Here is a 13,726-nt window from a genome sequence, read left to right on the forward strand (position 1 = left end):
CTGGCTGATGTCTAATTATGTATGGCCAGGGACAAATGGTGTTCAGATGTCACTGACAGAATGCAGCATGTTCAGTGTATTGCAAAGGTATATACACATTTAAAATTCTGGTTGCAAAGCTGTGGCTTCCTCTGTGAGGAAATCTTTGATTAGGTATGTTGTTAATGTGAGCCGTGACTAACAAAGAGAGATTGATGCCAATTTTTCATTCACACCACTTTGGCTGCTGTAATTGTAAAACACAATATATATTTTCACAGTATCTTTAAACAATTAACATTCTTTTGTAAGAACACTTAACAAACAGATTTTGGATTTGGATTTTTCCATATTGATTGTCAGTTATGAACAGTGAAGTAAAATGTTATCTGCTGCAGACCATAGGTCACAAAAATGGATTTTGTTTTAGAACGTCACTGCCACCTAACGGCAAACAATTGCATTGCAGACTCTCAGTGACATTACCGTTCAGGGCTGCGTTTCCCAAAAGCATCGTAAGGTCAAGTACATCGTACACCCATTGAAACCAATGGAGCTACGATCAATTTAGGCTTACGAAGCTTTTTGGAAACGTATCCCAGTTTTTTTCAGTGTATGAAGAAAGCTCAATCTATATTGTTCAGTCAGCTTGGTTCTGGGTTTCAAACTGCCCCAAAGTCTTGTTCTTCATTATTGCATATAAGCCTTCTCGTAGATGAGACATGCAGATAACATAGTTCAAATTTTAGTCAACCTTCACTGAATTTTATATAATCAATGAACCTGAATAAGTAATATTACTTGCAAAGGTTTTTCATACCTACCGAGCTATAAAATATCTGCAATAATATGAAATGACAAAAAATGCAAAATTATTTTATGCATAAATATGGTTTCATTTTCGTACTTTACAAATCAACGAAATATTAGCGCATAATTTCTACAACTGCACTGTGCTCACTTTTGGCCTACTTGTGCATTAAATTTTATGACTATTTCAGTAGATGCATTCGAGAGACGTTCTCAAATGTGATTCAAAGCTATATACACACATCCATGCAGAGTTTTGCGGCTTTAATCGCCATTTTGGCAATTTCATGACTTAACTGACGATGGACAGTCGCATTCTTGTGCGGTTTATAATGCATGCGCCTTATATTCGCGTACAGCTGAAGAGCGTGCACTCACTGTGAGCACACTACACGGCTGACAGGACAGGAAAGTTTGTTTTACTGACACATGACAACATCTAATCAAACCTTAGTTCACTGTTGCTCTACTGAAGCTCACTTGGCACCTGCACCTTTCCCCGCTTGTATGACTAGTCCCTGGTGCTGAAGGAAAGCGCAAGTGTGTCTGAAAAGTCTCCCGTTTGTTGTGGTCGTAAATAGATACAACCGTTCCTTGTCTTAAGTTTATAATAAATATAAACTAAACATGCTACAAATAAAAATCTTTCACTGGATATCGTGATAGCCCTGAGTTTAAGTCAATGTTTGTAGCTTCAATCACTGATTATTACCTTTCACTAGTTGCTTACACTTTATAAATGAACCTCAAATGATTTATAGATTAATGGAAAGACCAACAATTTTGTTTAAAGTTTGGTTAACAATGCCATTGCTGTTGTCAGGCTTGTTCTCAGATTTGGGTGCTTCCTATAAGCATCTACATGTTCTGTAAAGATCAATGCATTTTAACCATGGATAGTTTTGAACTATGCAGTACATGCAAGAATAACAGGCTTTATCAAATGACCACAAAATAAAGTACAAATCAAACACAACAGATAAAACAAATTAACAAGTACACATGTGTCTTTATTTAAGCAAGCAAGTTTGTTCCTACAGTTCAAAAAAAAAAAAAAAAAACACTGTCAAGCTGTTGGCACATTTATGTACAAAACCAGTTAATTTTACTGCCTGCTACAAAGCATTCTCAGTGAAAGTACAAAAAAAACTAGTACAGTATGTGGATAAAGCTGAAAGCAATGTCAGGGATATACTGGATATGCAACATCATAATAAGACATGGTTCAGAAAAATCATCACAAACTAAGACAAAACTCAAACACTACAACCTAATAAGATATTTAGCTTGATATTGTAAGCGTAGCAACTGCACATTTAGAAAAAATATATAATTGACCCCAGCAAGACAGTCATAAGTGTAAAAATCAAAATAAAGGATTTTTTTTTTTTAATTTTTCGAGTTAGTTAAAACTATTACCACTGGATGCATAACCATGCCACAAATAACAACTATATTTGTTTTTAACCTAATACAAGTTTCTGGTTTTTAAAAAAGCTGCATGACTAATAAGAATACAAGGACTCAGCTCTGATTCCAAATGCACTTACACAAAAACTTACAATGATCCATAAGTGCACAAAAACTAGCTTGTTTTTTTATTTTATATTTTTTTGAGACACAGACAAAAGTACTTTACTGCAAAAGTAGGGCAACTGAAATTGGCAAGACCGAGCCAAAACACTGAGATTGGAGTAACACATGCTTGTACATCCCATATCTGACTTGTTTTTATTCGAAACATGTTCGAATGTAATTTAAATACCTTGTTTATTTAACCTTGCACAGTGTTTGGCAGAGTAGTTCCAATCAACTTTTCCATTTAGATTTATACTTCTCCGATATGAATGACAATCTCAAGAATATCACCTAACACTGACTGCCGAGATGCGTTTTAGAAACTGACATGAAATGTGTATACATTTAATTAGATATATATATACAGTTCGGAGGAATGACGGAAAAACCTGTTTTTGTTTGAATACTTGCATTTAAAAAGTTAAAGCTAAAACTAAGCATTAAAACACCTGAAAATGTTATTTGCATGTGAGAGTATGGCTTGCTGTGGATGAGAGAAAACAAATATCCTTAGAGTCTCCCAAGGCAAATCCAACTTGACCGCTCTAGCTGATTTGAGACGTTCTTACTTTCCCAATCATCAGCCATCTCTGTCAAAGCTCAATAAACATTACTAAGCACCAGTGTCCCACCTTCCGTTAGTACTGTGCACAGCTAGCGTATAGAAATAGGCCAAGCTACAGTATAGCAGTAAAAGTCACTTTAAGGTACTTTTTGAAATCCCTGGCTCTCCAAAACTGTATTTGCTGGAAAAAGAATCTGTACATTGTTTGTGCTGTTGCTGCCGTAAGTGCAGCAGCTTGAGCGATTTACCTGTAAATCATAACTTACAAGTTTGGTCACATTTTGGTTTTTTAAAAAGTCTAAAGAAAATCTAAATCATGACTAGCCGTTTATAGAGTGAACGCGAATCATCAGCGTGTAATACAAAAATGTGAAAAGTGTTCTGTAATCCCTTTGGCTAAACCCAAACCCCCTTAAAAGACCCAATGAGACCTAAAAGTATGTGGTACAAAAGAGACGCCACTCAACTTAGTGTGTTTATCAGGTTGTGCTCTCAGACATGTCAAAGGAAAAGGGAGGTAGAGGAGAAATCAGAAAACAAAAAAAGAAAAAACAAGATAATTCCTGGGTAGTCAGAGACGTTGCAATGGAGACGATAAGCACGTCCCTAGACCAACATTCTGGGTCACACCCGTACATATCATGTATTACAGTTATTTACCTCCCCATCCCATCCCATCTAAAACCCCTGGAAACCATGGAAATTAGACATAGTTAAGTTTAGTTTATATGTGTGTCTTCAGGTAGGGGAAGGGCATGCTTGAGTGTGTTTGTGTGTGTGTATGTGTGTACATATATTCATATGTGTGCCAATGAGCGCATGCTTTATGTGTATGCGTTCAGACGCTCTTTAGAGCGAGTAGAGTGGATATCGTGAAGCTCCTGCTCCTCCTTGGACTTGATGTCCTCGTATTTCTGCATCCGGCAGGCGTCCTTCACGTAAGCCCAGTTAGCTGACAGAACCATCAGGTAGTGCACCTACAGCAACACAGGGGTTAGAGGGGAGGGTTAGTGTTAGTGCTGATGACCCATCTGTACCCAAAAAGGAATTACTTTGGAGACTTTGCTGGGGTTTAGAGGCCCATTTTAGGCTGGAGATCAACCAGATCAGTTATTTCACCCATTGGATGACGTGGTTACCAGTTTCAGCTGAATATAAGCCAGGTTAGTTAGTTCATTTACACAGGTTATTGCTTGGAACTGGTGGGTTAACTTGGGGAGGTGGGGGAAGTACAGGTAACTGAAACGATATTGCAAAATGGAAGAGCCTGGGTGTCATTTTAATCAAGCTAATTAAGGGACGTCATTATGAAAGTCCCTGTCGTGGGTGATGGTGGCGGAGCCCTTGGTGGACAGAGAGTGTGTTGGGATGGGGGGAGGGACACCCCAGACTGGAGTTGGCTTCAGAAACGCGTGCAGTACCTCCCCGTGCTCTTAGACGTCAGAATGACGTGGTTACGGATGAGGACAGACACTGCCACCACCTATCACAGTAGCCATCATTAAAAAAAAGAGAAAGGTAGATGGTTACTTGCTGCCTTCCTAACTCCTTTTCACCCTCAAACCTGTATGATTTTCTTGCTTCTGTGGAAAAGAGAATGAGATGTTTTATTTATGCTATAAGTGCAGTGAAAGTAAATGGTGAACAAGGGCTGTCAAGCTCCAAAAAAGCCATATGCCTTTTTATTTACTGATAATCTTGTCCTTGCCCAAAGCACTTAAATGTTATTCATATTCTTTTATATTTGAATATGTGCATCAAAAGAAACCAGACTAGGTTTGACATCAATGTAGGCAAGCGTCATTGGTTCTTGTTAGTCTCATAACCAACTGTGATGCGCCAAATGTATTCCATATTACTCCATATCCATGTGCATTTTTAAAGAATACAAATGAGAACCATGACTGAAGGGAAAGACTTACGATGCCTTTTAGGGGGCATTTTGGAGCCTTTGGTCACCATTTTCTATCAGTCTATGAAAGGTTTGTGAAACGTTCAATGTCTGGAACAACAGAATAAATAACTGATGGCAAAATGTTCAATTTTGGATGAACTATGCTTTCAAATTTCGGTGGTTCTGAAAATGATGGTGTAATTAATGCACACAGGACAAAAATGGCTCCTGCAGTTCCAATGCAATGCCACAGTCGCTTCTTTTTTGCTGAAATTCCTCTGTGCACCAATGGGTGGCGTCTTTGCTGCACAATTCAGCAAAATGCAAGTATGCAGCAATGTTCCCTGAAAGGTATGATGTAATTATATAATCAAAAGAGCACAAATTATGATCCAATTCTGTAGACGCTTTGTTTCTAAGTACTTAATGTCCAAGCTGTTTTCTCATTTCCAAACCATTGTGGAATGCAATTAACTCACATAAATGATGCCAGTCTGTTGCCTTTGCAGAAAACAAATGCATTGTGCTTTTCACAAACACTGCAAGGAAGCTTAAGCCAAAGACAAAAGCATAATGCATTGCAAAAACACTTACCGTTTATAGACTGCATCAAATTAATATGATGCTATTCTATTTAGCTTCTGCGTAAGCTCTAATATTAACCAATGAAAGTCCGCTTTCCAAGGTTCAAACCAAAGGGTAGAAAACCACACAGAAAATGGTGTCTCACAATCACTTATCACATTCCAAACAAGCTTCTCTCCTTCCTTCCCTCTCCTCTTCTGTTTCCATGGCAACAACACCTCCTGCATTTCCAATGATGAGTGTTCCTCTCCCTCTCTCTTCTCTTTGCTCACTCACTATTTTACAAGAGGCCTTGGATGTCTATTGCATTTTAGACAAGCCTTTAGACTGTAATTCCTTGATTTCTATAACATACTTGCTGTGCTTAGATTACATATTACCTCTCTTGCAGGTGTCACTGTATTCATAGGATTAATAAAACTCATAAATCAATCCATATTTCATATATTGCCCTAAAAGGAAATTTAGATTCAGGGAAAATTCATACAATGCAGATACAGAGCAATAAAGAAAGTAAGAGACAGCAATGGAAAAGCTCACCATGGCAATAACGGCTGCTCCAGCCCCCGCAAGTGCGCAGACAAACAAGTGGAATGTCAGATCCAGCTGGAGAAAGAGACAAAAAAAAGACTCTGAAGAGGAGAAACGTGGATGGTTTTCACTGAAAAATCATAAAGTACAGATAAATCCAGGGCCAGATTTACTAAACAAATAAATGGTGCAAATGCTGGTAAACTGACTACCACAAATCTTAGTAAATCACAATGCATGAGTAAATGATCTCCATAAATGTTGTGCCTAAAAAGAAAACTCCTTCTAATGCATATTACAACAAGGTCAGCCTCAAAAATAATCCACAACACTCACTTCACAGAAAAACCACATGAACTTCACATGCTCAATCACGTTAAAATCACATGTGAAATATGTGAAACTCATTTAAAACATAAAATGAGCGTGAAACGTGGTTTTGGAAAGTGTTAATCTGTAAATGTGTGAAACCCATGTGAACAAATGTGGCCACGTGTGGACAATATATGATCATATGGGTTTCAAATATTTACACCATTAAAATGTTCCAAAATGTGTTTCATATGTGTTTCACATATTTCCTATGTGATTTTAACATGTGATTGAGCTTGTGAAGTTATTGTGGTAAGGGCATCGCTAATTTTGCAATGGATTTCTTTAGTATATCATGCTTATGCACGCTGTAAATCTGGCCCTAGATCTTCAAAACAAAATAATAAATACTAAGCCACTGTGACATCCTTACTATAATAATAATAATAATATTGTGAAAGCATAACATCCACTGGCATGTGAGTTGTGGTACTGTCCATACAAGGAGCTGCACAATCTTGCAAATAAATATTACATTTTAAGTATTACATATTTATATGAAGGAATTGAATGACTTCAGACTTAAAAGCATAGAAATGTTCACAATTTATTCATATTCTTTCTCTTACTCCCAACAATTATTTTAGGCCATTGGTCACTGACTGTAATGGCGGACTGAATTTAGATGATGGCCATCAGTCAGGATAAAATAGGCCCTGCTTCAGAACTGCCAGCTGACCTCATTAGATTCACACATCTTGATGAAGTTCTCAGAAGCGGTGCACAGTCTTTTCTCGTCACCAGTGGACACAATTCCTGCAGTTTAAATAAAGTAAGATGTTAATGGCAGATTCATTAATAATTCATGATAGTACATGCTTACATGACAATTAGGTATGCCAAAGCTGGCATTTAGTGTTTTAGTTGTAGTCATGCTTAGGTCATTTTATTGCAGAATGGTTCTCATTATGGCAAAAAGGTGCACAACAGATCAATAGTGGTGATTTAACTATGTAAATATAGAGTTCTGGCATGAAACACTAGATGGCACAGCCCGATAGGTCTTACTCAATCTGACGTAATGACATCATTATCACATGGCACAGCTGATTGGTTTTCTCCTGTATCAGTAGCCAATGAGCTCACTGCTCAATATTCAAATACCTGGCTTTTGTTTGTTGTAGCAATTTGCCACAAACAAGTTTAAACTAAGTGTCATGTTAGCAGTTTGCATTGTATGCATCAGCAAAATATAAAAAATATTAGCATCAGCATTTAGCATTTATACAGCTGGAGCAAAGGCAGTTTAGAGCATGTATTCGCTCTGAGGAAGCGGGTTAAAGGAAAAAAGAATTCTTGTGTATGCATTTCGACTGGGATTGACCCTATACATCGCCGTAATCTAAATGTTCACGTTCATTTTCCCAAGGTCAATGTTTTTATTGTGATGAGTGTGTGGTTGATTTCAGCTGCACGCGCTTATCCTTCCTGGCCTCATGGCATAAACCTTTTAGCGAGAGGCGAAATATGCACAGTAAGTACATATCACTGCAGTTTCCAAATTAAATAAACACTAGAGGCACATATTTACAGTTTTGATTAATAAAACGTAATTTTAGCACAATTACTTGAAGAATATTAGCATTGCATGTATCCAGCTTCATATCTATGGGTTTTCATAGACAGCAGGTTTGCTCTGTAGCTCATGGAGCACGCAAACAAACTTGAGACAAAAGTTTAAATCTGCATATAAGGAAATTGAAATGGCACAGTTGCATCAACAAAAGGTTTGCATTTGTTAACACTATCCAGTAAGTTTTTGGTTGGGTTTGGTGTAGGCCATATTTTTAACATGATAACGCATTAACTTTTAATGAAAGTTAATTTATTTGAATTCTGAATTGCCGCAATACGTACCAGTAGCAACATAATAAAAACATAGCATTACGTACATATATCAACGTAATAAAAACATGCCAGGATTCACGTATTGAACCCCTGTTTAGCGCCTCTCAGTGGACATTTCTATTTGAAACCGTTGCGAAACATGCAGTAAGGTACATAAACATGGTGTTGCACAAAAAGTAAACGGAGGTATATATTTTTTTATGAGACCAGCTTGTGCTTATCGCAGTCATATAAATGACAGTGTTACGGAAAGAATGGATTTTAGAGTTACAGCTTAAGATCACTATCTATGGTTGATGCAATCCTGAATGAAATGCAATATGGGTAGTGTAGTTTGCAGAAATGTGCTTGTTGTGACGTATGCTCTAGCTGTGCAATGTAGTTCAGCAACCGGAGAAAGAATGTTTATATTCTGCTTTTATTTCATTTCATTCAAGTTCAGTCCTTCCTTATCTATCGGATTGCAACATACTGTATATCCATTTTGTTAATTAACATTACACATAGTGCGCGTCTAATTAGATTTAAGCCAGTCGGTGTGGAAGCCCAGGCTCACATAGCCGTATGCCACTATTATTAAGCCAGTCGGCGTGGTAGACCAGGCACACATAGATAGTAACACATGCAGTTAACATGGCTCTTCGGAGCAGCAGTGGTACATATGTATTGGCGATAAATCTTCTTTGTTAGGGGATGCCTTGTCTTTCCTTGTCTGTTCAACTTCATGTGCGTAGATGTATGTATGTCCACTGATGTAGCCATTTATCCTTATGTTCAGTGGCATGTACATATTGCCTTGTACTGTATTGTGTTCTGTGTATCCTGCTTTGTTGGGGGGTTATTTATATGTGTAATATGTGCAGCAGCAGTATTTCCTACATGCTCACTGAAGCATGTTGTGGATTTATTAGCAGTAGCAAGTCTAGGTACTTGCTCCTCCTCTGCAGCAGCAACCTAGCAGATCTATTCTATAAGATCAAGTGAAAGTGAAAAAGTGAAAGTGAAGTGACATTCAGCCAAGTATGGTGACCCATACTCAGAATTTGTGCTCTGCATTTAACCCATCCGAAGTGCACACACACAGAGCAGTGAACACACACACACACACTGTGAGCACCTTTTTATATTTTAATGCCATAATTGTGCTTCCAGCTGTTATGATCCACCATGGTGTTTTGTAATATGTAACGAGTGTTTAATGATATCTTAATAGAGTTTATATATGCATTCTGCCATTTAGCTGTTACACAAAAAAAAAAAGGTTTTCATGATAAATTAGTTATTTTTCATTATTCTCTGCTTTTGGATGTTTAATATATGCAGCCTGTTACATTCAGTAATTTCTGCACTAAAAAATCCAATAAACTGCAAAATAAAACATCTAAGTTGTTTTAAATAATCTTAGCCAGCCCTACAGCCAACTAGACTTGGCATTCACTGATGACTTATAAATGCATTTAGTAATCCAGATGCACTTTAATCTAGACTAGAAACTCCTAGGCAGCATTCCTATCCATAGATCCATATTTTATTTTCCTGGCTAAGTATTTTGTTTACACCAGTATGCATAGAACATGAGAAATTATTGAAAATGTCTCCTTAGATGAGCTACTAACCAAACTGACGCAGGTCGAAGCAAAGGCTGGAACTTTCCACCAGTGTGGTGTTCTGACAGGTGTTCCAGATGTTGAAATACATGAAGACTGGCAGGGAGCTGAAGGCTGTTACTCCTAGCCAAGCCAGCATGAAGATATAAGTAAGCATGATGAACTGAGGAAGAGAGAAAGAGATATGTATGTGTTTCTTGATAACTTTCAAGTATTCCCACACTATACCATATGGAATAAACTAAATATAAGTAGCCTATAGTTATGCCAAATTTATACTACAAATGTGGCATAGAAGTTCTTATGAAGGGAAGTGTCTTTACATAGATTATATAATGCTGCTCAGAGGCGGCATAAATGCATACATAGTAATTACAACTATGTACTTTGGTACTAGGGCTAAAGTGGGTCAAAGCAGGGATAATTTAGTTGTCTTTAATGCTGCATTTTGAATTCTAAGCTAGCACAGAGCAGTCTTAACTTGGCTATGTAAACTTGGCTATGTAAACTTTAGTAATTCATAAATTAGGAATGCATGATACAGTAGTGACCTTATCAGCCATTTTGTAATACTAGAATTAGATCATATCACACAGCTTTTTTTTCCCTAATTCAATAAAAATCCTTATGTTCTACTCTAAAAATGTTTTGATCCCTCATTTAAAGGGATAGTTCACCCAGAATCTGTCACTGATTACTCAACCTCATGTCATTCCAAACCCGTAAGAACATCAATTAAGATATTTTTAATGAAATCTGAGTGCTTTCTGACCCTGCATAGACAGTAACACAAATGACACTTTCAAGCCCAAGAAAGGTAGCAAAGACATCAATAAAATAGTCCATGTGACATCAGTGGTTTAGTCTTAAATTTTATAAAGCTCCTGCATCAGCAACATCACAAGTATGCATCTTGTGTACATGCGTCAAAGACAGACACAGAAGAGAAGTATTTATTTCATAAAGTAGTCATTTTTGTTTGATGTCACATGAACGTCTATGCAGGAACAGAAAGCTCTCATCAAGATTTCATCAAAAATATCATAATTTTTGTTCATAAGATGAACAAAGTTAAGGTTTTGGAACGATACTATGTAATTAATGACAGCATTTTCATTTTTGGGTAAACTATCCCTTTAACTTGAAGTTTGTGATTTCTTTAAGTGCAAACATGTTGTTTTTTTAAACAAGCCAAACTAAAAAAATCATACATAGTAGATATAATTTAATATAATATAATGCGATGGGCCTAATTTTAAGATCATTGCTTTTTGCATCATATTACTAAACATGTTCTCCTGCTTGTGCATCAGTTCTTTCAGATGGGTGGTTGATCTTACCCAAGCACTGACACAGCGCCCACAGGTGGTGATCTTAAAGTCCCCATAGAGATCCCGAATGGCCCCAGTGGTGAAAAATCCCTCCACCATCAGCAGAATACCATAGACAAAAAAGGCTGCTGCCACTCCATAGATCACATACTTAAAGATGTCAATCCTGAGGAAGCAAAACAAGAATAATTAGTAATTTCCATGTGCAAAGAGTGTCTGTGCTTATCTTGCTCACAATGGAAATTCAATAAGATAACGGAGTATCCTGGTGTCAAAGTATTTTGTGAAGCCTTAATCCACTTAATTTTGTGTGTAGATTAAATTCAATTATACAGTCTCATTTTATAATTTCAAAGCCTTATATCAAAGCATTTGGTAAAATAAGATAAAATGGCTGAAAAAAAAATGCTGCTACACTTCCACTATTCCTTCCTTTACCCACTCATTTCTTTCGTTCTCTCCCCCATCCTGCTCTCCTTCCCACCAGTAGAGTTCCGGTGAGCAGGTGTGCTTGGCTGATCTGGTGCGATTTCAGAACACTTAATTCTCTAAATGGGACAGATTCCAAAACCTAACATGCTAGATCTTGTGTTTCTGTGTGTGTCACTGTTCTTTAGAAATATGTGTGTGGGAAAATGTATTTCCAAATAACACCTGTCGCAGAAACTCCCCTCAGTCTCCACTTCCTATAAGGCTGAATTATGTAAACACAAGGTTCAATGAATTCAATTTTGTTTCAATTATAATAATTATAAAGTGCATTTCTTTAGACATTCTAGATATTTCAGATAGGAATAACCCTGTATTGTCCCTATTAACAAATCCTTGTGCTGTGCTGAAAATCCTTCACATAATTTCATGTTACCATTCAAAAACAACCAGCCTTCTAAGAATTGCTTGTAAATCTCTCATGATGTACCTCTGGAACCCAGGTGCATAAGCTCAGATAAAATGAGGCCTACAATAAAATCAATTACTTCCAACAAAAATTCAAAATGTGTGCTAATTGAAAGAAAAGTAATATTTATCAACAGGAAATGCTGATAAAATGACTGAATCCGACATTTGGTAATAATATAGCATAGCAAGTAATTTATAAGCAATTTTTGTATGCCAGTCATTTTTGAACATGTTTCAAATAGCATTTCATTATTAAGAACGGGTGACAGAAACTGAATTAGATTCATGTGCAGTACTTTTGCAGTAGGTCGCTATTAAAACGGGGCATACATTGGGCTCAACACAGAGCACAGCCTGACTGTACGACCTTTTTTTTATTATGACTTTGGTATTGTGACACTCACATGGTAAAGACATCCAGGGCATCAACAGGCGACCGGACAACATCGAAATAGGTCTGGAGGATGGTGACGGTTCCAGAGAGAGCCTCATGACCACAGCCGCAGAAGAGTGCCACCCCGGCGTACAGCAGGATGGTCGCGATCAGAGAGGCATAGGGAATCCCACTCAAGCATTTGAGGCAGCATTCAGAGCACCCTGGGAATAAGAGTAACAGTCAGTCCATAACTGCTATAAGTGTGTATAACAACAATAGCATTGCATTGCTCTCCATATTTGCCAATGATGTTGATAAATGCAGGTGTAGAACTTCCAAAGAAATACAAATCATGTAGATCAAATCAAATCAAATCAATTTACTGCAAAAGCATAATTCTTTTTTATGGGTTATAAACAGCAAATACTACATATATTCAAAGCTGGATGGTTTATGTATAACAGATGGATATTCTGAATTACACTCCTGTCAGTCCATTACCTAACTCAGAGCAGTAACAGTTTCACTGGATGAAAGTGCAAAGCAAATTCTATTTGCACAGTCCAAGAGAACATTCATTCCCACACATGTCACAGGAGAGGAAGTTTACTGTGACTCCAACCAATCATAACTGCCGCAGCTGAGAGATTCATGGATACAATTCAACAGCACACAAACAATATTGATTGCAAAATTGCAAGTAGAGAATGGCACTAGTGGCAGCTATTCTGCAGAATGGCGCAACAATGATTTATGGGTTATTATAAACAAAGCCCAACAGTGCAGGAAAACATAAAGAGCAGGTCTTTAGAGGATATTCACTAGTATATATAAACTTAGAAGAAAAGTAAGAGTTCTTATTGTTGAACTCAGTAAGTCAAGCAGGCTAAATGTTCACAGCACAACCTCTTAAGCCCTGCAGCAAAAACTTAATACGGATGATACATCTAAAGCTGAACGCTCATGGTTCTTGAGCTTACATCCCATCTGAGCTGATGCAATGGTATTGTATCTGCTTTCTCCTCACTCCTTAGCTGCGCCCCAGAACCTGCTGTTTACAGGAGTGTGGATAATGTGTATTTTACAGCACTGACCCAGCTGTTGCAGGGGAAACAGACTTACACCTCCATTACACCTTGAGAAGAGCCTGCAGCTCTGAACACAGTATAAATGCTCTGGAGCGCAGGCAAGCGCTACTGCATCAAAACACACATTATGTAAGCCTGACTGATTTTTAGTAATGCACTGATTAAATAATTATAACGATATTTATTTATTAAACACACGGTGCATTAGTACTGTTTCAGTCAGTGCTCAAACAGTTCATATGCGTTGACTTCTCATATTGTT

The 13,726-nt window shown here is 37.4% G+C and overlaps 1 protein-coding gene across 3 annotated transcripts in view; it reads right to left on the reverse strand.

Moving 5' to 3' along the window:
• Positions 1-1,778: 1,778 nt before the first annotated feature.
• gpm6ab (glycoprotein M6Ab) overlaps positions 1,779-13,726 on the reverse strand; it is a 56,297-nt gene continuing 44,349 nt past the window's right edge. For 2 of the 3 annotated variants that reach the window (XM_052545512.1, XM_052545511.1), the window contains exons 2-7: positions 12,405-12,597; positions 11,110-11,266; positions 9,779-9,932; positions 6,994-7,070; positions 5,952-6,017; positions 1,779-3,909 (exon numbers count right to left, since the gene is read on the reverse strand). In XM_052545512.1, coding sequence (XP_052401472.1) covers positions 3,757-3,909; positions 5,952-6,017; positions 6,994-7,070; positions 9,779-9,932; positions 11,110-11,266; positions 12,405-12,597 — 800 coding nt within the window. In that variant the 3' untranslated portion in view covers positions 1,779-3,756. The other variant, XM_052545513.1, reaches the window with a different exon arrangement.

The sequence above is a fragment of the Carassius gibelio genome, chromosome B1, assembly GCF_023724105.1.
Source record: "Carassius gibelio isolate Cgi1373 ecotype wild population from Czech Republic chromosome B1, carGib1.2-hapl.c, whole genome shotgun sequence".
NCBI lineage: Eukaryota > Metazoa > Chordata > Actinopteri > Cypriniformes > Cyprinidae > Carassius > Carassius gibelio.